Source organism: Apteryx mantelli, chromosome 2 (assembly GCF_036417845.1).
Source record: "Apteryx mantelli isolate bAptMan1 chromosome 2, bAptMan1.hap1, whole genome shotgun sequence".
NCBI classification, from domain to species: domain Eukaryota; kingdom Metazoa; phylum Chordata; class Aves; order Apterygiformes; family Apterygidae; genus Apteryx; species Apteryx mantelli.
The window spans coordinates 96,172,925-96,197,975 of NC_089979.1; the positions used below are offsets into that span (position 1 = coordinate 96,172,925).

The following is a 25,051-nucleotide window of genomic DNA, read 5'->3' on the forward strand; positions in this document are numbered from 1 at the left end:
CAGGAGAAAAGCTAGTACTGTGCTGCACGCAGAGCTGAAGAGGCTAGCAGAAACAGTAATTTACAATGATCTCAGGAATGTAACAAATGAAGTTAAGGAGATGCCCCATATATTCATCTTATATTCAATGGGGGAAGGCATTTGTGATCCCAGAACCATAGTCCATGGAGCACTTTGAGAATTGCTCGACTACACAAAGTTATCAAAGTAGCACAGATAAAAAACCTGTATAAAAGCACAACCAAACCCTAAACCACAAACCATATTTTCCTAATTGCTTTTCTTACATGGCAATTCCTGTAGATGTCTCAGGGACATTACAGGTTTTTGAAAAAGAGATGAATGTTTTGGATATCTCTCTTTAGAAAGAGGCCTACTGAATTAAAATGTTTGTGCTGTATATAGATGGAGCCCCAAACAAGCAAATAATTGGATACACCAGGAGTGTTATTAACTAACCAGGACCCCCAAAGTTATAAAACATTGCCTGAGATCAGCCAGTTACAGGAGTGCACAGTTGTATTTATCTATTCTGGATAATGTAATTTAATGTTTGTCTCCTAAATCAATATTTGAGGTAAATTGGATGAAGGAGGGAAAAATCAAACAACCCATTTTGCCACTTGGCTATAGATTAGGCATTTTGACTCTGGACAATCTTTAAAGATCAGAAATATATTAAATGTGCTATGACTTAGAACTTGTTTGAGAAGCATTGCATAAATCTTGTGTTATTATCAGTCCTCTGAAATGCAGTGCTCTGAATTTATATAAGCATTAGCAATAGAGATACACTGCATTACATTCTCTTTGTGAACTCTTTCAGAACAGCAAGATGTTTTATAAAGCAGATTGATATAGAATTCAGCCATGTCTACAAGATCAGTGGCAATTGATTTGCTCTGATTTTTTTAGCTCCAAGTCAGCTGTTACTTTTGGCATCTCTCCACACTGTCCTACTCCCTCTCCTTCAGCTCACATCTTTTATTAGGTGCAAGCTGGACACATGCCTTGTCATAACCTTAAAAACAACATCAGACTGGCTTCCCCAGTTGCAAGGTGGAGGTGAGAAACATGGCCACTTCTAACTCATACTAATAAAATATTTACATCTTTTTGACGCTTGTCTCAAGTGCTACCAGGGACACATAATATCAAGTGCTGAAATTTCATTTACAAAAAGTTATATGAAATACATAGCTACAGAAAAGTTATTTTTTTCAGTCAAAGTTAGCTTTCTTGTAACCGTACAGGCCAGAATTTTTTTAAAATACCATTTAAGTTGTGTCTGTTTGCAGTTGCAGAGAAGCAACAGTGACTCAGCAGTGTGAATTCTCCAAAGCCTTATTGTTTTGATTGGAATGATCAAATTTTAATTAAAGTCAAATTTTAATTAAACACATGAGTTGACAGCTGGGATTTGATGCAGTGAGGGAAATACAGAGAAGATTCAGACACATAGCAAAGGTAGAGGGACACAGGAAAAGAGAGAAAACAAGAGGCAGAAGAAATGGAAATGGAGGGACAGTAAGGCTGGCAAGAGTTGGTTAATATTGTGGGTCAGAGCCTGGACATTAGATTGTCAGAGATGATTATCAGAGATTATAATCTGATATGATTTAGGTCAGGATCAGGATACTCCCCAATCTCTTGCTTGGTGCACTTGCCTTCAAAGTGTGGGGCCAAGCTTCAAATACCTGCTGCAAATTGGGATCCAGGTCTTCCTCATTTCTAACCTATATAGTATAAAGACAGCCAAGGGAACCATTATTCTTCCCCCTCCACCTCTCTTCTGTGCAGGGTCTGATCACAGAATCACAGAATAGTTGAAGATGGAAGGGACCTCTGGAGATCATCTAGTCCAACCCCCCTGCTCAAGCAGGGTCACTTAGAGCATACTGCACAGGATTGCATCCAGGCGAGTTTTCAATACCTCCAGAGAAGGAGACTCCACAACCTCTCCGGGCAACTTGTTCCAGTGCTCTGTCACCCTCACAGTGAAAAAGTATTTCCTCATGTTCAGATGGAATTGTCTGTGTTTCAGTTTGTGCCCATTGCCTCGCGTCCTGTCGCTCGGCACCACTGAAAAGAGTCTGGTCCCATCCTCTTGACACCCTCCCTTAAGATACTTGTATACATTGATAAGATCCCCTCTCAGTCTTCTCTTCTCGAGGCTAAACAGGCCCAGCTCTCTCAGTCTTTCCTCATAAGAGAAATGCTCCAGTCCCCTAAACATCTTTGTAGCCCTTCACTGGACTTGCTCCAGTAGTGACACATCCCTCTTGTACTGGGGAGCCCAGAACTGGACACACTACTCCAGATGTGGCCTCACCAGCGCTGAGTAGAGGGGGAGAATCACCTCCCTTGACCTGCTGGCAACACTCTTCCTAAGGCACCCCAGGATACCATTGACCTTTTTGGCCACAAGGGCACATTGCTGCCTCATGCTTAACTTGGTGTCCACCAGCACTCCCACTTCTCCACAGAGCTGCTTTGCAGCAGGCCAACCTCCAACCTGTACTGGTGCATAGGGTTATTCCTCCCCAGGTGCAGGACTCTGCACTTGCCTTTGTTGAACTTCAGGAGGTTCCTCTCCGCCCACCTCTCCAGCCTGTCCAAGTCTCTCTGAATGGCAGCACAGCCCTCTGGGGTATCCGCCACTCCTCCCAGTTTTGTATCGTTAGCAAACTTGCTGAGGGTGCACTTCTGTCCCTTCATCCAGGTCATTGATGAAGAAGTTGAACAAGACTGGACCCAGGACTGACCCCTGGGGGACACCGCTAGCTACAGGCCTCCAACTAGACTCTGTGCCGCTGATCACAGCCCTCTGAGCTCTGCCATTCAGCCAGTTCTCAATCCACCTCACTGTCCACTCATCTAGCCCACACTTCCTGAGCTTGTCTGTGAGGATGTTATGGGAGACAGTGTCGAAAGCCTTGCTGAAGTCAAGGTAGACAACATCCACTGCTCTCCCCTCATCTCCCCAGCCAGTCATTCCAGCATAGAAGGCTAGCAGATTGGTTAAGCATGATTTCCCCTTGGTGAAGCCATGCTGACTACTCCTGATCACCTTCTTTTCCTCCACATGCTTAGAGATGGCCTCCAGGACGAGCTGCTGCATCACCTTTCCAGGGATGGAGGTGAGGCTGACTGGCCTGTAGTTCCCTGGGTCCTTCTTCTTGCCCTTTTTGAAGACTGGAGTGACATTGGCTTTCTTCCAGTCTTCAGGCACCTCTCCTGTTCTCCAGGACCTTGCAAAGATGATGGAGAGTGGCTTAGCAATAACATCTGCCAGCTCCCATGAGTTCGTCCATTGAGGCCCATGGATTTGTGGGTGTCAAGTTTGCTTAAGTGATCTGTAACCCGATCCTCCTCAACCAAGGGAAATTCTTCCTTTCTCCAGACTTTCTCTCTCTTGCTTCCAGGGTCTGGGATTCCTGAGGGCTGGCCTTAGCAGTAAAGACTGAAGCAAAGAAGGCATTCAGTAACTCTGCCTTCTCTGTATCCTTCGTCACCAGGGCACCTACCCCATTCAGCAGCGGGCCCATGTTTTCCCTACTCTTCCTTTTGCTACTGATGTATTTGAAGAAGCCCTTCTTGCTGTCCTTGACATCCCTTGCCAGATTTAATTCCAAACGGGCCTTAGCCCTCCTCGTCGCATCCCTGCATACTCTGGTAGGCCCATCCAGAAAATTGTGCCCAGGAACTGCAGCATGTAGAAGAATATCTACCTTGTAAATCCCAACAGTACATAGTTCCAAACCACTTAGTACATCAAGGTTCAAGGGGTTTTAAGTATGCACTGAGTAGCAGAAATGTAGAATTTAGGGAACTGTTTCAGGGTAAACTTAGGAATGCAGAGAATCTTAGAGGCTGGTGCTTAGCGCAGCAGTTAGGCATCCATGTCTGTTGCGGATATAGCCACAAGTAAGTGCAGAAAGGTTAAATTTTCTCCTTGATTTCTTTGCCAGCATCCTACTGCTAATGGAGTGCAACCTGCTGTGGGAAGCATCCAGTCCTAAATTTATACCCAACATACCTCTTGAAAATCTTTTTTTTTTTTTAATATACGCAAACTCAGACAGCTATTTGGCACAATGTAATGTATCTTTTCTGCTTGAAATATTATTCATGATTTATCATTTTTCCTGGCACATCTGACATGAGTGGAACATTCTACATGTTCCTTTCAAACAACTTGGTAAAACTGCTTCATCCCACTCACTGATGTTAGTTCTTGTTGCTGATCTCAGCCCAGTAATCACACGCCTCCAGCAGCTATTTACGTTTTTCTTTTCCTCCTTTCCCCCCTTCTGTCTTTTAATTTAAAAAAAGAATCGTGGGAACTCTATGAAGCTCTTCCATTTTTTTGCCACAAGTTACACAACCAAGTGTCTATCCACACTAAAATATAGAACTACATGAAAAAGTAATCATAACCAATGAAAATTTCAGTATATTTCAAAAGCATATATGAATTGTTGCTGTTTTTCTAAAATCATTCTTCAACAAATATTTTTACAGGAGTGGTCTCTGTTCCATTTAACTAAACTTACTCTGCTACAGCAATAGGAAAATTGAGCCTAGCACTGCAACAAACAGGCAAATCTGTGACTTTCCAACACAGGCCAATTACTTTTTCACATACTATAATAATATTCAGCTGTACAGAGTGATTTGCCAAAAGTCACAAGGTCGATCAATAGAGTCAGAAATGGAAGGTGGGTGTCCTGGCTTCTATTTTATTGCACTATGCACCAGATTTTATTGCTTCCCAAAAGTGAAGTAGCTTTAATGGAAGCAATTCTTCTGTGTATATTTCTTGAGGGAACAATGCAAAAGACATGGTAGAAACAACTTATGAATATTACAGTAGTCGTGAAATCCTTTTATATCAGTTCCTAGGGAAGAATTTTCATACATGAGTGTCTTCAATACTACATTTAGAGTCCAAATCAACATTGAAATATTTATGTGCATTTCTCTTTTGTGCTAGATAGCCATGTCCAAAAGCAAGATTTGAACATCCTACTAAGATAAGCACATATTAAAACTGGGCTTCCTGGAGTTGAAAGCTGGCTCAACTAACTCCCATATCTGAAACATTCTAGGACTTTCTTCCCTCCATGCAGCACAACCCCCCCCCCCCAAATTCTGAACATAAATGCATTTTAAAATGTTTTCTGCTTTACCATGTGTGTTATATGCATAGGACAGGCACACAATGGAAGAAGACATACAAACAGAGAAATAACTACTCAGCAGGTAACATATAGCTTATTATCTGGCTCTGCATGCTTCCCATAATGCAACCAAAATATTAAAGATCTGTATTAGCAAGATCTGAGTGCTCTGTAATCAATCCACTGAAACTGGCAGTCAAAATCTTGGTGGGTAAAGTTTACTAAAGGCTTAACTAACTCTTACCTTTGCTGTCTGTAAAGTTCCGTATACTGAGAATGTCATTAAGATCCTGATAGTGGTTCTGCTTAATGTACGTTGTTTTCTCAGGAGTGTCCTGAAGCTGCATTGTGACCTCTTCCAAGTCTTTGTCCAGCTGCAAAACAGAAAGAGCATGACTCATTAAAAATACAAGAATCATTGCTTCAGGTATCTGCGGTAACTACACCGCTTTCTATGATTAGAAAAGGAGGCAGGTGGTTGTGCATTCACCACAGTGTGGGAAATATAGTGTTCTTATAGCACTGCTACACTACCTCTAAAATATTGTTCTGTTTGTGGCAAATCACATTCAGCTGTGATATTGTACGCACAGGACTCTTGAGGGATAAGAACTGTTACAAGGTCAAAATAAAACCATAAAAGAAGAACAAGATTCAGAAGTTGACAGTTTAAACAATTTCAGATATTCTGCTGAATAAGAAAGTGATGGGCATTAGAATGCCCCGTCTGGAAACCTCTGAACTATTTATTATTTATGCATACAAATGTGAGATATGTACCTATAACTACTTGTTTGAGTCAAATCAACTAACATTCAGCAGAATGCAACTGAAATATGGCAACACAGTCACTTCTGGCCATGAAAGTGACTACAGTCAACTATGTTTTGTTTCCCTAAAAGCTATTTTTATGCCTCTTACCTTTCTTAGAGAGCATCCTTTCAGACTTTGTGTGCATGTAATTTCAAGAAAAATCAAACTCCTCGTTTTTAGTTTTGGAGCTGAGGGCATTCTATATTTTTGTGATTTGAAAATTTCACGCATGTTTTAGATCTTTCATATCTTAAGCCATATAATCTGATAGCTAGCACTAAGCTGCCATTGCAAACATGTCTTTCCAGGAGGGAAAAAATGGAAATAGGAAGAGGTGGAATAAACAAAAACTTTCCCCAAGAGTAACCTTGAAGGCTAGAGAGAGAAGCAAAAATGTGTTCTGACTGTAAGAGCCACAAAAGAAATGCCGGTCTGCTATACCCATTCCATTTAGCACGGAGCTGAACACAGGGTGCTTTCCCCACAGGCTATCTTGTATTGAATTGGCTATGACCCCAATAGAAAATAACCAGATACAACTACCATAAAGGGAATTTGGGATGCTCCCTGTGAACAGTTGTCCAAGATATGGTGCCCAAAGTAGGTCCAATACCAACCTAATACTGACTTAAAAGAATTTAAATAGTGCTGAATTTAAATTTACTTTGCTTCCTTATAGAGCTTGGACTCAGCAACTCAAGGTAAATAAGCTAGAGGTATAGCCACACCTTGTGGTAGGACATGTTCCAATTCCCCTGACAATGAAACTCTTATTTGGACCTACTGAGTCTGGGAATTTAGTTTAATCTATTTATGCAAAGTCTGAAAAGAGTATCAGGGCTGATCTGAGTATCTGACTATAAGCCTCAACTGCCCTGACCAGCCTTATCTATAATTGCCGTCCTGAGCCTTGTACGGCATGTGCTGAGATCTTGTGATTTAGGAGAAAAACTAAAGCAGGACAAAGAAACTTAAATGGCCAGTAGCCAACTGAGCCTTCATTAAAAATTGCAAGGTTCTCACATGAAAGGGACCTTGCAAAGCTGAAGAACTAAATTTCTTTAAAAAGGTAGGGAAACATGGCTTTTTGAGTCCTCGGTAGTCTGAGTAAATGCGTTTTGGTTTCGTAAGCAACTGTCATTAGCTAAGATCTGAATGAAGAAGTAATGATTGCAATAAAATACCTTTTCTTCAGGTATAAGAATATTTCACAATGGTAGGCAAGAACAGGATAACTTTTGGTAAGATTTAGATCAATTGTGGATATCTTGTCTCTCAAAATGGGCAATCTTCAAGGACGATTTGTCATCATTTGAAGTCTTCTGAGCAAGGGTGGACATAATTAAAAGTATACATATTATAGCTAAAATAGAATTAATGTGCTTAGTCTTTCCCTCAGTAAGGACTGAGGAAACTTCATGGCCTTTCTGCCAGATAGTCAGGTTACACAATCAGAACACTCACTTTAGCTTAAGAAAGTATGTAATGCTGAAAGACAGATCGTCAGTGCCCTTGGGGCTGCAGGTCTCTGTTACAGTTATATGTAAAAGTTGCACTTCTAGAGCTATTGCCATACATTGCTCAGCATATCTGTTTGAAGCAACAGGTTAATTTGCTCTTATGAATGAAGTTTCATTTTAATCTGCTAAGGCACATTTTCTTTTTATCACATCTGCTAAGTAATCACTGTTTTAATTACCTATTAATATAAATAATCTGTTTCTTATTATTTCAGTATTTTGCTAAAGGGCAAAGCCAAACTTTTCTGCTAAAAAATAGCCAACATTTATGCAGACTATAGAATTGCAAAGAAGAAAAAAATAAGGTTCTAATAGTTTAATGGACAATTCAGTTCTGTGGATATATGCTTTAAAATGGTTTATGTGGCCTAGACAGTACATACAATAAGCAATACCTCTGTTATTTTCATTCTCAAGCGGTGGTTTTCTGACTGCAGTCCTTCTAGTCGAGATGTACTGGCCTGATTGACGCTGGTGACTGATGTTGATGTTTTTGAGTCTTCTTTCTTTTGATTTTGAGTGAACTGAAATCGTCTGTTCTGTGTGGCTGCATCTGGATTTGTTCTCAGTGTGATGAGCTGAAAGGTTGAAAAGCCTTAAGAAATCGTGTAGATGTTTTTATTTTTGCATCTATTTCTTTTGTACCCCAAAATACTGAAAGATAATCTGTGTGTTTCTTTCTGACGTTCAAGTACAAATTTTAAGTACAACGTAAACTCTTCTTGCATGTGCAATACTTAACTTCTGAATGACTTCACAGAACAGGTTGAATCAAAATGATCTTGCACAGAGAAGTTTTCCAAAAAATAGAGACAAAAATTAAATATATTTTACTGGATCTTAATCACTTTAAAAATATATTTCAGTATTTTATCAAATATCTTTTTTCCTTCATTGATATCTTTATATTCTCAAAGGGTATATTTATTTCTTTAAAAAAAATTACAGCCAGCCCTCCTCCCCAAAAATACAGTTTCATGTGAAACTTCTCTTCTACTGCTACAAGTAACACTCAAGCAGAGAGAGGCATGAGGCAGGAGTATTAACAGAAGGAACCCGTGCACTCTGGAGAGAACAGAAACTTAATTAGGTTTTAGTGACCAAAAATAAAAAAAACCCTTGTCAAATAAATTAAATAAATCACTAAAATGTTAACCTTAAACATACTTAATTTAAACAAATCTAAATACTATTTAACACACTGTCAATGTGAAAAATCTCACCTCAGACACGAGGAGAGAAAGCTAGTAGCTATTTGAAAAGGGTAAGAGTGCATCTCAGATTACCCTAAAGAATACAGAATTCATGATTACTCGCCAAGTGGCATACATATATATTTATACGTAGAGAAAGCTGAAGGAGCTCCCTGCCCTAAGGTTATAGCATCATAAGTTCAAAGCTTTTGAGTTATCTGAAAAGGAGGGAATTATTCTGTAGGCATAGTATATTTCGATTTTGTAATATAGACCCATTTTGGAATTGGCTCTCTTTGTTCTTTAGTGCACAAAATAGTCCTACAGCTCTGGGGACATGAAATAAAGACCTAAACTTTGGTAGAGAGAAACCTATCTGGTCAGGCACTGGAGCACTTGGTCCAAGACACAGATTTAAAGACCAAGTGTGCAGATTGGGATGATACACAATTTTTGAAGACAATAAATTGTCATTTACAAATGACAAAGGACATGGACCAGGTTGAGGTACCCAATGCTTTCTTTGCCTCAGTCTTTACTGCTAAGACCAGCCCTGAAGAAGCCCCTGAGACCAGTCCTGAAAGTATGGAGGAATGAGGAAGATCAAGTAGGGAACATTTGAGCTTAAACCAATCAATGGGACCTGATGGGACGTGTCAATGAGGACTGAGAGAGGTGGCTGGTGTCATTGCAAGGCCACTCTCGATTATCTTAGGAAGGTTGTGGCAATCAGCAGAGGTTCCTGAAGACTGGGACAAAGCAAATGTCACAAGTGTCTTCAAGAAGGGCCCTGATCCCTGGGAAGATGATGAGCAAATCCTCCTGGGAATCATTTCCAAGCATATTAAGAACAAGAAGGCGATTGGGAGCGGTCAGCATGGATTTACAAATGGCAAATCCTGTCTGAGAAACCTGATAGCCTTCTACAATGAGGTGACCAGCCTGGTGGATGAGGGGAGAGTGACTGGTGTTGTTTATCTTGACCTGAGCAAGGATTTCAACACTGTCTCCTATAACACCTTCCCAGACAAACTGATGAAGTAGGGACTAGATAAGGGGACTGTAAAGTGGATTAAAAACACTCTGAATTGCTGGGCTCAATGGACCATGGAGGCCAGTCGCTAGTGGTGTTTCACAGGGATCAATATTGGGGCAAATACTATTTAATGTCCTCATTGATGACCTGGATGATGGGACTGAGTGCACCCTCGGCAAGTATGCAGACAATAAAAAAGCAGGAGAGGCTGTCATTCAGATCATTCTTGGGTCTTGAGAGCCTGGAGAAATGGGCTGACAGGCATCTCCTGAAGTTCAACAAATGGAAATGCCAAGGCATCTGTACTGGCTGGGGGCTGACTGAATGGAAAGCAGATTTGCAGAAAAGGCCCTGGGGGTCCTGGTGGATATCACAGAATGATTGAGGTTGGAAGGGACCTCTGGAGATCATCTAGTCCAAAAAGAATATGAAGTGGAACATGAGCCAGCAATTAACACTTGCTGCAAAGGCAGCCAACAGAACCCTGGGCTGCATTAGGAAGATTGTTGCCAGCAGGTTGAGAGAGGTGTTTCTTCCCCTCTACTCAGAAGTGGTGAGCGCACATCTGGAGTGGTGTGTCCAGGTCTGGATTCCCCAGTACAACAGAGATATGAATGAGTCCAGAGATATGGAGTGAGTCCAGTGAGGAGCCAGGATGGTGAAGGGTTTGGGGCATCTGACATACAAGAAGCTGAGAGAGCTGTGCTTCCAATGTCTATGAAGAGTCAATGCTGAATAGACAGAAAATGTTATCAAAGCAGAAAAATCATGTTTTATGCCTGGCCCCATAGAACAGATTTTGCCTTGCTGCTAGACTGTACAGGAAACTGGATGAGAATTAATATGTTAATGCCATTACAACAAGTGATTGTATGCACTCACAAGGTGATTAGAAGTGAGCACAGTGTTCTATCTCAAAAAGTATGAAGCAGAAAAACTGGAAGGAGAATTTTGATAGATACGGACATGCAAGATACTCTATGAAGACAGAATGCATATTAAAATTGCTTATTTTAGAGAAAAGATGAGTATGTTGAAAAATACTACAGACCTATTCATTAAAATATAATTAGAGATAGTAGTTAACTGCTAATAGGAAAAATATACATTATCTATATATAGTGCAGATGATTTCTGTAAGATATTGTTGAAATCAAAAATACAATAGTTTTTAAAATGATTGGACATCAGATAACAAGAATATCCAAAGTTATTGTAAGTAGGCTGCAGTAGAAATACTTGTATTTCAGGATACCCTTAAAGGAAGAGAGCAAATTTCCCCTGAACAAACAAATTTCCTCTGCTCTATCTTATTTTTCTATGGGATTTTCTTCATATTTTTCTGAGGCACAAAATGTCAGCGGATGAGCTGGACCATTGACTGGAGAAGTATAATATTGATTGCCACATTATAAGTATATAAGATTAGCAGAGCTGACAAAAAGTAAGGGAAAAACAGAATATTTCTTTCCCCAGATTGCCTACATTGTTGAATAGTTGTCTGTTAAGACTCATAAAAGGGCTGTGGAGCTAAAACTGAATTCTAGCATAATAGGTCTGAAAGCCTTCTGAAAATTAGTTAAAAGTAATGTATTTTACTTTGTATAGCAATGAAACAGGAGTACTGGCCTGGCCCATAAACATGTTATTGCTTGCATCTGCCTGACTGCCTTAAAAACTGAAAAAGTGCAATCTTCCAAGTCTTCAGTAGCTTCTCCTGTGTTTGATGCACCATAGGCTTTAGGATTTCACCAATAATCTTCCTATGTCACCAAAATTGTACTAATTGATTACATATTAGTTAAATGAAGAGATTTGGTGCTTGTCTCGCAAGCAAGTCTTACCTAGATGTTCAAGCTAAGTGTTCTTGGGTCTAATCTTCTGAGTGGTTCAGATGGGCTATTGTGAAATCTAAGTAGGTTGCAGGAGAGAGTGCTTGCCAGCCATCCTGCTGTAGCTGTGCCACAGCATGGCAAGAAGAAATGTAGATCAAAAGACAGGAGTATGAGAACAAGATAAATTCTCCAGCTATGCAAGCACTCATGTGGACTTAAGAAATGCTGCATTCCAGCTTCTGCTTCCACCTCTGTTTCTGTACCTTACCCAATGACCATTTTTAATGAAAAATAGCTAAGCATTTGGAAAGCTGAGAATATATGAAATGGGATGAAGCACTTTATGCTAGGAGGCTAAGGTTTGTATTTGTATTTTGAGTAGAAAGAACTGAGAGAAAGAATGAAGGTAGAGTAACCCTTTTAACTGGGGGTTAAAAGAAGAGCAGGTGAAGGGAGTAAAAGAGGAAACAGAAAAGACATTTCAGAACCTGCAGCTGCAGAAAAGGGGATGGGGAAAGGAGCATAAAAGTGAGGGGCAGAAGAGCATGTCACAGAATCAATAAAATTTTCTATCTTAAGAGATTTGTGAAATTCTTTGGAGGTATTTTTTTGCAGCAGAGTTTTAATATACATTTGCATTCAACTTACAGTCTTAAATCTTGCAGTATTTTGAAGTACTCCATTGCTGTTGCGAATATGTTACCTTAATTTAGAATGCAGTTGTGATTCTTCCCTGAGATCCAGAATAAGAATATGACTGTATATGTCTGTGTGTTTTTTTAATTTTTAAGTGAATTAGACAACTTGTAAAAATGTCCTGGATCATCAGTCCTGGAGAATGAATTATTCTGCTTTGTTGCAGATCAGGAGAAGTCAGCTCGCATCTGCTTGTCTGTGCCTTAAAATTCTTTCCGAGGGAATATGTTGAGACAAATTTACTAGCTTGTTTCTTTTACCCATATAATTCTTGATTCCTTTTCTAGAACCATCACCAAGAATGCCACTTAGCCCTGGCACCTATTCACTCTAAGTTCCTTAATTCCTAGCTCATGAATTTATTGAACATGGACCACTAATGAGTCACAGACTTTTTATTACTACTCATTTGGAAAAGCTAAAAACTTAGCAGAGGTTAAAGGCCCTGCACCTTGATTCTTACCTTGCAGATGTCCCAATGTGAATCCAATTTGGAGTGATAAGCTGAACTTATGCAAGACATACAAAATGACTACAGCTATACATTTTACTTAAAAATATTAAATTTATTTGCCATAACTTGAGGCCTTTGCTAAAGTAAGTTTATACAGAAACTAGTTTTCCCTTCATTCAAGGTCTCTCATAGTCATGTCTAAAATTTAACTTTGTAAATAAAATGACCAAGTTCTATCCCTTGGTGGGCAAATACCTTCTTAGTTCTTCCAACAATGCATGACAAATACATCATCAAAACCCCCAAATAGCCAAAAGAATGAAAACATATACCTCTCACTCTGTGCCTCACTTAGTCCATTAATATATCAGTTAATAAAAATATATCAAGTGTCAGCAGCTGCCTGCAGGAACACATAGCTCCTCTCTGACGTACTGGTGAAGCCTATTTTACTACCATACTTGAATACCTTAGAGTTTTCAACATATTTAACCTTACAGCCTGCCAGTAAACTAAAAAGGCCTTACTGCTTTATAGGTAAATAAGCAGCCATTCTGATTAACTTGCTTAGGGTACATGAGAAACATGACAGTATGGACAACCTGACCTGAATTCCCACTTTCCTAAAAATTGGAAATAGATACTATTCTATTGCAATTACAGAAAACAACCTTTGCCTCCTCAATCACAGATTCCATAAAGATGAAGTATGAGGAATGCATGTATTCACATTCTTGTAAATTTGCTTTGCGCATTCCAGTTTATCTAAAATTCTATGAATCTTTGTTCCTCCTCTTAGGATCTAGCGATAAGAAATTATAGACTGGTTTGATTTAGAATTCACACACATTCCCTGTGCTTGAAAAGGCAATGAATATATTTTATATATAAAAATATTAAAAAATATATAAAATTGCAATTACAAAACTAAAAAAAAATCCAGACCCATCCTAAAAAATTCACCTACCTTAGGTACAAAGACAAGGCAGAGTGTAATGGTACTGCAGAATATTATGACTAAAGCAACAATGCAGAACTGCACATTGGGTTGGTCCCGAGTAAGGAATGAAACAGCAGCGCCAATAATGCACATTATCCCCACATTGTATACACTCATTCCGATGTATTTGCTGTCATTCAAAGCAGGAATGCTGACATTTCGTGTCTCCCATGCCAAGAAACACCCAAATAACTGAAATGGTAAAAGAAAGCAAAAGATAATAATAACAATTATAATAACAATTGGCTGACATCCAGTAAAAGTGTTAGTTTAAAACTGGTGTTTTTTAAATTGACAAATGTAGGCAACATTACAATACAGAGCTATACACCTACCTTTTAGATGATATCTGATTACCTACATGATTTGTTTCACTCACTAGAATGGACAAATTCCTGCACTTGCAAAAAAAAAGTGAAACCTGTAATCAGTAGCAGTAGGATCAAATTCCTCTAAATGCTATGGTACTTCTTGTTTGTTTTCAAGGATTTCCATAAAGATATACAGTGCATTGTTTTTTTAGTTATTTTCAGCAATTGTTCTCAATATACTTCTGGTAATCCTTCACTGTATGCCTATCACCTCTATTAAACAGCAGTGCCAAGATGTGTCCTATGCCATACAAATATACAATGTAGAAAGTGTCACCCTAGTTGGTCAGAATACAATTATCATGTCTGTTATTACAGTAGAAGTTGGTAATAGCCTTTCAGTGCAGTTGTCTAATGATTTCTGGCATAAAAGATTCTTGTGGTAATTTTTTGTTTATGTGGTTTTTTGGTGTATTTTTAAGTTCTAGCCCCTTTGCTATGCAATAGGCCTTTGAAATTCAGAAGGGGAAAGTCTTTAGCGTAAAGGAGATGTCTTCATCCCTTGAAATTTAATTAGATTTTGCTACAGCCTAAACTACTGCAAATGGCCATTTTCTTTCTCTTGAATTCCTCAGAGAAATTCTGGCAACACAAGAAAACCATAAATGAACTCAAGACATTCTAAATGGTTTGCCCAGGCTGCAGTCTAGGCAAAGCCCAGCAAGAGTACAGGATGCCCTGGGAAAAGTGGTAGGGAGCAGATGTTAACTTTGGGAAAGGAAGGAGAGAGGAGCCATCATCAAGACCCAAGACATGGTCCCTGGGGGCTTTTTTGATGATACTCCTGTTGATCTTGGTATGCTTCCTCCCAGACCATCACCTTTGTCCACTGCCATTTCATGGACATAATCTATCTTAAACAACTGCAGCCCATGTGGTAATACAGAAACTTAGGGGTTTATGATGGTGGCATTTTATAATTAGTTACAGGTGCTTAGTAAAATTTGTCTTCTTTTTTTTCCTTGTGGAAGAAACTTCAGAAATTTCAAAGGCAAATATTTTGCACTAGAAGGGCATTGTTTGGTCGCAAAATCAAGCAAAAGAGAGTTAGGAATTGAGAGATTTATGTTTGCTGTACAAATTCTGTTTTGCCCTTACCTGCTTTTAACCATGGCAAAAAAAAAAAAAAAAAGTTAATAATTGTAAGTTTCCTTGTTTATTTGTTTAGCTTTTACATCAACTTACAATGTCACCAAAACCTACCATTTGTGACTCAGCTGCTTTGCACTCCCACAGAAACTAGCAGGCTGCAACCACCTACCAATTTACCCAGATATTTCCAAGCAGGACTTACTGTTGAACCGCTAGCCCTGCCCTCCCATTGCTGAGCTATTCTGCTAGCTTATTTAAGTCTCTTGCCTACAGCACATATGTTACCATGCCACATATTCATGAGCAGGCCTGGCTGAAAAGCTCTCATAGATCAGACTCTCAGCGTAATGAGTGTGGCAGGCTGGAAATATTGCCTCTTTTAGTGTATCCAAGCTTCTTCCTTCACTTTCTGCTGCTGTCACTGTCCGAGTCAAGATACTTAGGCAGGAGTAGCCTTTCCCAGCAACAGCAGCAGCAGTTCTTGTAATCATTATTGCAGTCTTCCTGGGCACTGTCCCACCCTACCCGCTCTGCATGGGAGCAGGACATGCTCTTCTCCAGGGATCTCCTTTGGCACATTGTTCCAGCCTACTGTTTCCTTTTTACCCATCTCCTCTTGAGGACTAAGGTCCACACTTCACCCTGGTCCCTCCTCTGCCCTTCCCAGCAGCTTAAGAAATGCGGGAAGATAAGTAGTGGCTGCTACAGAGGGAGTGTGGGAGAAGACTGCTCTTGAGGCGGTCAAGGTGAATGCAGACAGCTCCCTGGAGAAGAGGGAGGTCTCAGAGCCCTTCAGGTAGGGCAGCTGCATTGGGGGAGCTGTTTATTGAACTGGGTAGCTTTGTGCCAGAGAAGAAGCACATCCCCTAATACATTTTCTAGAGTACATCAGATAACAAAAATGATGCTTCCAGTGAGGGAGGATGAAGACAATATTTTTCTGCTTTTGTGTGGCATTGTGCACAAATGGAGTAGAGAATATACAGGCTTCTTTACATGCTGTGCTGCAGCAAAATGTCCACTATCGTGACCTGGCTGCACTGTGAACAAATATTGTTGGTACAAGCATATTCCTCCCAGACACTCCCCATCTCAGCAGTTGCCTGCTCTGCATTCCCTGCACTCTTGCTACTGTTCAGCTCAGCTTGTATTGTGTATTTACACTTTGCTATCCCTGAATTGACAAACAGGCTGGTCTGGGCTGAGCTGTTCTGATGGGTTGGAAGAATCCTTGTGTACATCTATGTTGTGTTTTCAAGGGGATGAGACCCTGATTAACTACTTTAATTCTAACCTAGTCCTCTAACTGTAGTGAACATATTTACTGGACAGTGCATACTTGCCAGGATTTCTGTCTTCTCATGTTATGATTATCTTCAGGTTTGTGGGTCATCCCTCATTCTCCCGCACTTATCCCTATATGAACAGGTTCCTTTCCAAAAGAATTATTCTGGGAATAAAGCTATCATACTTAAATGAGGCCAGCGCTTACTACAAATAATGGACATGAGGCAGTTATAAAGTGAGCCAAAGTATTAATTATGATGGAAAAAAGATCATTTGAACAGTGTTGTGGAGGTTATGGTTTGACCCATTCTCATTTCCAGCTGAGCACAGCATGGAAAATAGTTAAGTATCTTCCAGCCGAATGGAAGATACTTATTTCTATAATTAAAGAAAGAGAGGGGCTCTTGGACCACATGGGTTTCCTCAGAACTAGATGCTCTAAACTTGAGAGAATTATTTTTATTGTTTATTGGCACATTGGATAAAATGTTTGCCTAAGGAATAGAGTTTTCCTTTTCTTAAAAAGTCACAGCTCATCTTTGAGACTCAAATGCGGATGAAAGAAGAGAGAGTTTTCCTCAGCCTGCTGCCAGGACAGTGATGGCGATAACTCTGCTTGCCTGTAAAGGGTGACTGCAGTGCTCTGTGGAGTTGATAAGATTCTTCATCTAAGAGAGAATCTTCCTGAGAAGGAGTTAACATCTCCTTACCTTCCTCTCCATCTGCCTTTCTCATATTCTCCTTTCCTTTCTTCCTGAGGCTCAGTCAATTTGCAGAAATGAAAGATTTATTTTATGACTGCAAAAATCCTGAAACTAAAATGGCTTGGTTGAGGAATAGTATGCAGGCATTGTTAGTGAAAGGTCCAGATTTCTGTGATTCCATGACAAGATTTGAATATGAAACTTATGCATTGCAGGTAAAAACACATGCTCTCAGTAGCCCAGTTCAGCTGCTGTCTGTTCCTGGTACCTGAACTTTAAACATTAATCTAATCCAGCTATATAAATCCTGCTTCTCATTGTGCTTGGGGCACCCAGGTCTTGAGACTGCTGAGCGGTTTAAGAACTATTGATATTTAAGCCCTTCTGGGATTTTCAAAGCAGCTGTCATTCCTCTTATTACTCCCAGAGGGCTCAGTCTGGTAAAGCTTCTGAGGGCACATCTACTGGCTTGGACTCCACATACAAAATGCAGTGTCAGCCATCTTAATTCAAGATAATGATCCTGGTGATGATCATTGCATAACTGCATTTAGACAAGATAGCACAATTCCAAAGTCTGCCTGAGGTGTTCTTCCTAATCTGAGACTACATGTTGTTTTCAGAAGGAGTTCTCAGTCTTTTCTCAGAGTTGTCAGATTTTGTGTGAAGAGAATGAGAAAATGCCTGTCTTAATTATTTGGTCACTTACCTGGAATGTGAGTTCTAATCTCTGCTGAAATTTTTGATTAAAAAATCTTCAAATAAAGTGTATGAACACACCTGGATAGAGGGAGGTATCTCTTGGTAGTGCTATGGTGCTAGATTCAGAGAGGGATAGGACACATCTATGTCCCCACTGTTTTATATCAGCTAGCTTAGGCAGCTCCTTGCTGACAATTATGTTTCCCATTTTGAGGCTCCTAATACATCCTTTACATTACATAAGGAGCTTGAATATCTCAGGGCTATGGATTCTCCCGTAAAAAACAGTTATCTAAAAGTTAGGTTAAGGAGCACAATAGTCTAATATCAAGTCTAATGGTTTAATTTAAACCCCTTTGTAGATCAGCTGAAGGGAAGAGAAGGTGACTAGGAAGATTTCCTACATTTTTACAGTCTTTAACTTAAAAAAAAGCCTTTTCCCATTTTGACCACATCTGAATGCACATCTGGTTGATGCTGTAAGTGTCATAAAATGTTCTGGGCTTTCTCTGACAGTATGGGCTGTATAGGAAAGATTGATTTATCTCATCTTTTCTTTGAGGGTAGGGAGCTTCAATTTGACACTACATCAGGTTAGATCATTACCTCTGTAATAGTTATGTGGTGGTTTTAGATAGCATTGTCCATGCCCCTAGAAAGATGGTGACAGGACTGCTGTATAAATTTGGGGAAAAACAGTACAATGAGATTATATCACTGTAGCTAAAGATAGAATTTTGGTCACTAAGAGAAATTTATTTTGAAATGTTAGAGAATAACAGGACTATGAACAACACAATATTTGATTTTACAGACTTCAACTGGGTGAACTTTAATTTTTAAAAATCTTTTTACTTATTAAACTCTGATAGCTGGGAATATAAAAAAGTGTTTGTGTCTCAGTCTGAAATAGCTGTATAGCTAGAATTATGGATTTCCATATTCATGCTCTTTCATTAAATCCAGATCATCACAGAGATAGGCACATTTTTACTTCAATAAAATAGTTGCAGGTTTTTTTAATGAGAATTTTCAAAAATAAAAAAATATTAATTTTGATTTTTACTTTTTCACTGGAGAATTAGGCAGTGAAGAACACTGAGCAGTTTTTTGGTCAGATTAATAGAACAGTGATTTTTTTTCTAATTGGTAGCATGCAAGTCAATTTAGGAAACTGTATGACAAGCTATATCCTTATAGGTCTCCTACTTCCACTGCCAGTACAATTTAACATTGAAATATCACTCACTCTTCCGATCAGATATGAGTCAGAAGTGTATTCAATTCATTTTTCCAGAGCTGCTCTCGATATACAGTACAAAAGGGAAGCTTAATATTTCTGTTGAATATTAAGAAAGTAGCTAAATATTTTTTTGAAATGCAAGAGATGATATTAATCAAAATATAAAATAAAAGATGAATATTTTTCTTCATAAAGTCCTTTATGCTGAAGAGCTCTTACTATGGTCCTTCACAGAGCATTTTGGAAGAGCAGCTGCACAAGGCTATGGACACTAACATGCATCTGGATAAGATTTTCCAGTTTATACCCCAGCCTTCCAAATCAACAGGTTAACAAAATCTTTTCCCATCTTTCTATTCAGGCTATATTTGAGTTCTTCTTTGTAGATTTTATTTAGTCCTGAAATCCATTATAGTAACTAAGTTGAACCAAATAAGCACTCAGTTATTAGCAGATATCCATGAAGAATAGCTTTATGTTGTCTCCTGCAAAAAGATCACAGAAGATCACAACAATATAAAACATATTACATTTTAATTAAACATATATGATAAGAGCAAGTATGTGTTACAGTTTAAATCTATTTCTGCTACATAAAAAAATGATGCAAAGAGACACATACCGGAATACTTCAATATCTGCAGTATTTCAAGTTTATACTGGCATTTTCCTTGCGGTCATATCAGTGAGAAATTTTTTCTACCAAACCATATGGAAACATATGCTTTGGAGGCTAAAATACTGTCAAAGTTTAATTAAAGATATAAAATCTCTGGTATTACTATAAATTACCTCCCCCACCACAAAGCTTAACTATCCACCTCTCTTAGGACTGTAAAATGGGACAGATGGTTTGGTACTAAACTGATCATAAATATGAATTGGAATAGTTCAAATTAATTAAGCAGGAGACAGTCTCTTCTCCTGAATTATCTTTTGATCATGAAGCCATTTGGAAAAGAATGCAAATAAATGTATTAAAAATTACAGATATTTAGAGAAAATAAAGAGGAATTTTAATATAATCTTGAGACTATTCACTTTTTCTACATGAAAATTTTTAATCATTTGATAAAGAGATTAATTAAGAATATTCAAATGATTGATATAGGATCATAAAATAATTCAGATTGGAAGGGACCTCGGGAAACCATCTAGTCCAAACTCATGCTCAAAGCAGGGTCAGCTCTGAGGTTAGACCAGGTTGCTCAGAGCTTATCCAGTCTGGTCTTGAAAACATCCAAGCACAGAGATTGCACAGCCTCTCTGGGCACCCTGCTCCACTGCTTGACTGTCCTCATGGTGAGAAAGTCTTTCATTAGATTCAGTCTATCTATATTGAGTATCAATAATAAAAATGAGGAGCTCAGATTATATGCCACAGTTGCAGTGTTCATAAGTAGCTCATAGGGTAGATACAGCCTAACTTCCACAACTGACATGGCAGTGAGGAGCTACCTACAACATTCAGGAACAACTAGTATGCTGTCCCTCACTATAGTCCGTAGATGCCGGAGCTCTGTTAGTGCTCAAGTTTCTGCTTGTTTGCATGCTAACTGGGTTTAAATTACTTAAAACAGAGTAGAGATTTGAACCTAATGTGTTCTGAATACATTGTATTCATCATGTATATGTTACACAGCACAGAAGCATGCATCTCTGTCTGCAAAGTCCCAGGGAAAAAATATGGCAACTCTAAATTAAATGCTTTAGTGACTCAGCAATTAGGTGAAAGGACTCAATTATTTTGAAAGCAAAGGCTTCTCTTTTTGAAAGACACAGCTTTATAAATCCAAATCTGTGCCAGGCTTCAGGGATGTGAATCCTCATCAGATATATGTTTTTCCAGTAATCCTGAGCTAAACAGCTGAATCTAAGCTCATACCATAAACTTCCTCTTAGAACTTCTGCCCAGATAATTTAGATGGCAAGACAGCAAGTTGGCTATCATGAAGCTGATACAGAGGCATTTAACTCTCTTTGTGTATGTTTAAGGAAATCTAAATGCTGACTGAAGACTGTGCAATTGGGCATGACAAGCTAAATTCTAAACTATGATACTTAATTCTTTTTTGCAAATCTACTCCCAAGCATACAAAAACATTAAAAAAGTAATGTTTATAGGTTGCAAAGGAAAATAACTGAGAAGGAGGGGGGCAGGGAAAGAGATAGGAATGTTTATGAACAATAGTTGAAAGATGCTTGAGAATGTGCTGCTGACTATCTGCCCTAAATTTCATAATCATAAAGAAAGATTTTCTCAGCTTAAAAATTGTATGGTTGATGTGGGACTTAAAAAAAAAAAAAAAGCAAAAGAATAGACAGCATATAACAAAAGTTAGGAAGTTGATAATAATGGCTATGTATTAAAAGTTCTAAAATACAGATGGTGAGAAGGGAAATGAAATACATAACAAAAAATGAATGGTCAGCAGCATTAAGGGAATTTATAAACATTTATAAAAATGTATCAGATAAAAGGAATTCTAATAATGATTCATTCCTTGGGAGATGACAAATTCAACAGTAATGATGCAGATAGGCAGATATACTCAATGAATACTTGTGCCTTATATTTATAGAGAGATGGAATAATGCATTTAAATCTTGCCAAAACAGTGAAATACAATTTATTCCAATAGTAAGAGAGTGCTTGTAACCCCCCCCCCCCCCCAGACAAGTCATTGCAATCAGAGAGATCAGGTTAACCTGCATGCAAGAAATTGATTTAGAAGTTCTCTGGACTGCTGATCTGAATTGTTAGTATTTATCAGAATTCTAGAAAGATCCCAGTTAAAATATAAAGAGATCATATGGGAAAAGAGTAAGTGGGAAAAGAGTAAGTGGAATGTTCTTAGTGATTACAGACCTATTATTGTGATTTCTATACTAATCAAATTAATGAAATGGCTGATATATGAACTCAGGCAATAAATGACAAAAAAAAAGGAAGGGGGAATATAATTCAAAATACTGTTATTTTTTCAATGAGATTGCAAGACTGAATAAAAATAATCAAATTTATGCAGGTTACTTGGATTTCTCAGTAACATATGTCTTAGTACTGCATGGTATTATGATTTAAAAATAGTATGTAACAAAATGAATATAGTGAATTTAAACTGACTGAAATCTAGATGATAGACCTCAATGTGTATCTACTAAAGAGAAGTGACTGAAGAAAGAATAGGTTTCCAAGAATTCTTGACCAATACTATCCAATATTTGTAACAACGACTTGAAGGAGACTATAATATCATTGTAGAAAATGATGATAGAGGAAGCAAAGGTGGAGAATGGTAAACAATGAGGAGGAAATATCACTTTCATAATGCAATCTGCATCTTACTGTAAAATAAATATGATTTTTAGAAAGCTAACAAAAATTTGGCCAAACTCATGGTAGTTCATCTAAAAATAAAGGTTTTCAGTTACTTTAGAGAGAGAAGGGTGACATGTAGGCAAGGCCCACTAAGATTTGATGTCTGAAAGTCAGAGCTAGACAAATTCAATCTGTCCATAATTTGCATGTTTTACAGAGGACTGGAGAGCCTCAAGAAGGAGATTCTTTCAAACTTAAAATCAAGATTTAACATTATCCTGAAAGATATGTTTTAGTACAATTAATATTTTTTTGGGCTTGATTAATCAATTACAGAGTCTTGTTGCACAGTATGTCAACTGCAGTGACCAAAACAAACACTGGAATACGAATCATGAAAAGGAATTCTATTTCTCATTCTTGCATTAGTCTTCTCAGTGACTTTGATCAAGTCCCCTCATATACATGTGTCAGTTTTTCCCACCTCTACAGCAAAATGCTGATGTTTTACTCCTTAGCAAAGTAAGCTAAGAATCATAATTAAAAACTGTGTATCAAAGGTGATCAGCTACAATATTTATAGATTGAAAAGCATCAATTAAAATTTACATGGGAAAAGTAGTATTCGATAAGCAGAGCAACAGCCAAGCAGAAAATACACCTTGTCCTTTAGAGTCTGTTTCTCAATAGCTAAAGATTATATAACTGTGATATTACATCAGTATCAGAAAGAATGAAAGAAACTCCAAAATATGCACACCCCGATCCTACTGTTAATTAAATGAATTAGTAGGAAGAGGGGAATCAAACTGTAGGCAAGTCCAGAGTGTGTGTTTAATAAGCAAAGTGCCCTACAGTAGCCCAATCCATCATTAATCTGGTATTTCTCTGGCTGAGACTGGAAAAAGAATTTATATCTCTCAAAAAGATGTTAGCGTACTTGCTAGTAATGCACCCCTGGCAAGTTTAAGAAGGTGTATGTGGGGGGATGCTCCTAGCTTCCCCCCCCATACACATTTGGTGCCAGTTACAAGTAGTCTGAACGCTTGTTTTACACTCCAAAAGGGAGGATGTCAAGACTTTCAGATAAGGCCTGCTTGGGCACCAGGACCTTGAGAAACAAAAGCTTCCTCTCACTACTGGGGCAGTGTTAATTGCTGTGGTCAGGACTGTCTCCTCCTCATCAGGACCTTGAGAGACAACACCTGCCTTCACTGCTGGGGCAGTGTTAATCATTGCAGGCTGGAATTAACTCCTTCTTACCCCAGCTATGGCATCGCTCTTTGGGACCACCACTGCAAGAGTAAAGCAGTCATTGGCAGTCACTCAAACTCCTTTCTTCAGTGCTGAAGAGTGCGCAAGGCAGCTAGCCTGCCATTGGGAGTGTTCGGTCACCCCCCTCCCACTGCATGACTGTGGGTGTGATGGTCATAAGAAGGATGGAGGAGAGTTGAACCTTGCAGCAGCCAAGAACTAGGGACTGCACCTGCGTGAAGAGAACTGCAACTGGCCTAGTGACTCCACCTCTGCCTTCCCCTGAAAGGTATAAATAGGTTGGTCCTGGAGGCTGTCTTTGGCTTCTTCTGTCAGTGGGTCTGCCAACTTGTGGAACCCCTTGGGACAGGGACACCTTCCTGTAGTTACTTCCCTGTGATTGAGTGTACATTGGCCCCTGAGGCAACGCATGGGTAAGATCAATCAGAATTGGTTTGCCTAGTCCATTCATTTGGGTAGTTACAGTTAGTATAAATTAGCTAGCTTTCTCTGTTTACTAAGTAGTTACTGTTAGCATAACTTTTAGTGTAATTAGAATAAGTACTCTAGTTGAGCTAAGTTTCTGTTAATAAGAACTGTTGCTTTGTACTGTTGTGTACAAAACTCCTGTAAAATTAAATACAGAAAGAGAAAAATACCCTTCTAAATCAAGAACAAAATTTACTGACAGGTGCCTCAAACCAGTAATCAAGGGATATATTAGAAAGGAGACAAAGAGTGAAGAACTTCATTCTTGAAAGTAAATAAATGACATCACTACATAGAACATGAACATTACAATAAAGTTAAATACCTTGTCAGCAATTGGGTACTAGAGCTGTGCTTTCCAGTTTACCTCTTAGGAAAATGTGGCTTAATAGTGAGCCAAAATTAGAAACTGACACTATGCAGATCAGAAAGAAGCAAACAAAGAAGTACAAGCAGAAGTACAAGTAGAAATTTCAGAAGCTCTCACACTTGCACTTGGGCCCTGCTATGACACAGAGGCTTTGACAGCTTTAAGGAGCCTTTGCTCCCTTCTATTTGCAAAGACCTGTTTGGAGCTGGACTAGTTCATTTAGCGTGCAAAGTGGCTCCATAGAGAAATAATGTACTAGTACAATTTTGGGGTAGCTGTGGCACAGCAGCAGGAGAGAGCATGATGTTTTATGCCAGGTGCCGATATTATATCTTCCTGTCAAACTGTGGCCACAGTGCTGGTCAGTGTCACTCTTCCTAACTTCTAGCTGCCTCACCCTCAAAGTGAATCCCCTTGACCTTGTGCTGCATGCTGAAATTACTATAAATCCAGAGCCGCTTAGAATTACCCCTCAGGAAATGCTGAG

General features: G+C 38.9%; 1 protein-coding gene across 1 annotated transcript in view; it reads right to left on the reverse strand.

Annotated features, from left to right (window-relative positions):
* Positions 1 to 25,051, reverse strand: part of GABBR2 (gamma-aminobutyric acid type B receptor subunit 2) — a 470,259-nt gene that overhangs the window by 12,524 nt on the left and 432,684 nt on the right. The window contains exons 15-17 of the mRNA XM_067292420.1: positions 13,698 to 13,922; positions 7,912 to 8,094; positions 5,428 to 5,557 (exon numbers count right to left, since the gene is read on the reverse strand). Of these exons, the coding sequence (XP_067148521.1) occupies positions 5,428 to 5,557; positions 7,912 to 8,094; positions 13,698 to 13,922 (538 nt within the window). The remainder of the gene's footprint in view (positions 1 to 5,427; positions 5,558 to 7,911; positions 8,095 to 13,697; positions 13,923 to 25,051) is intronic.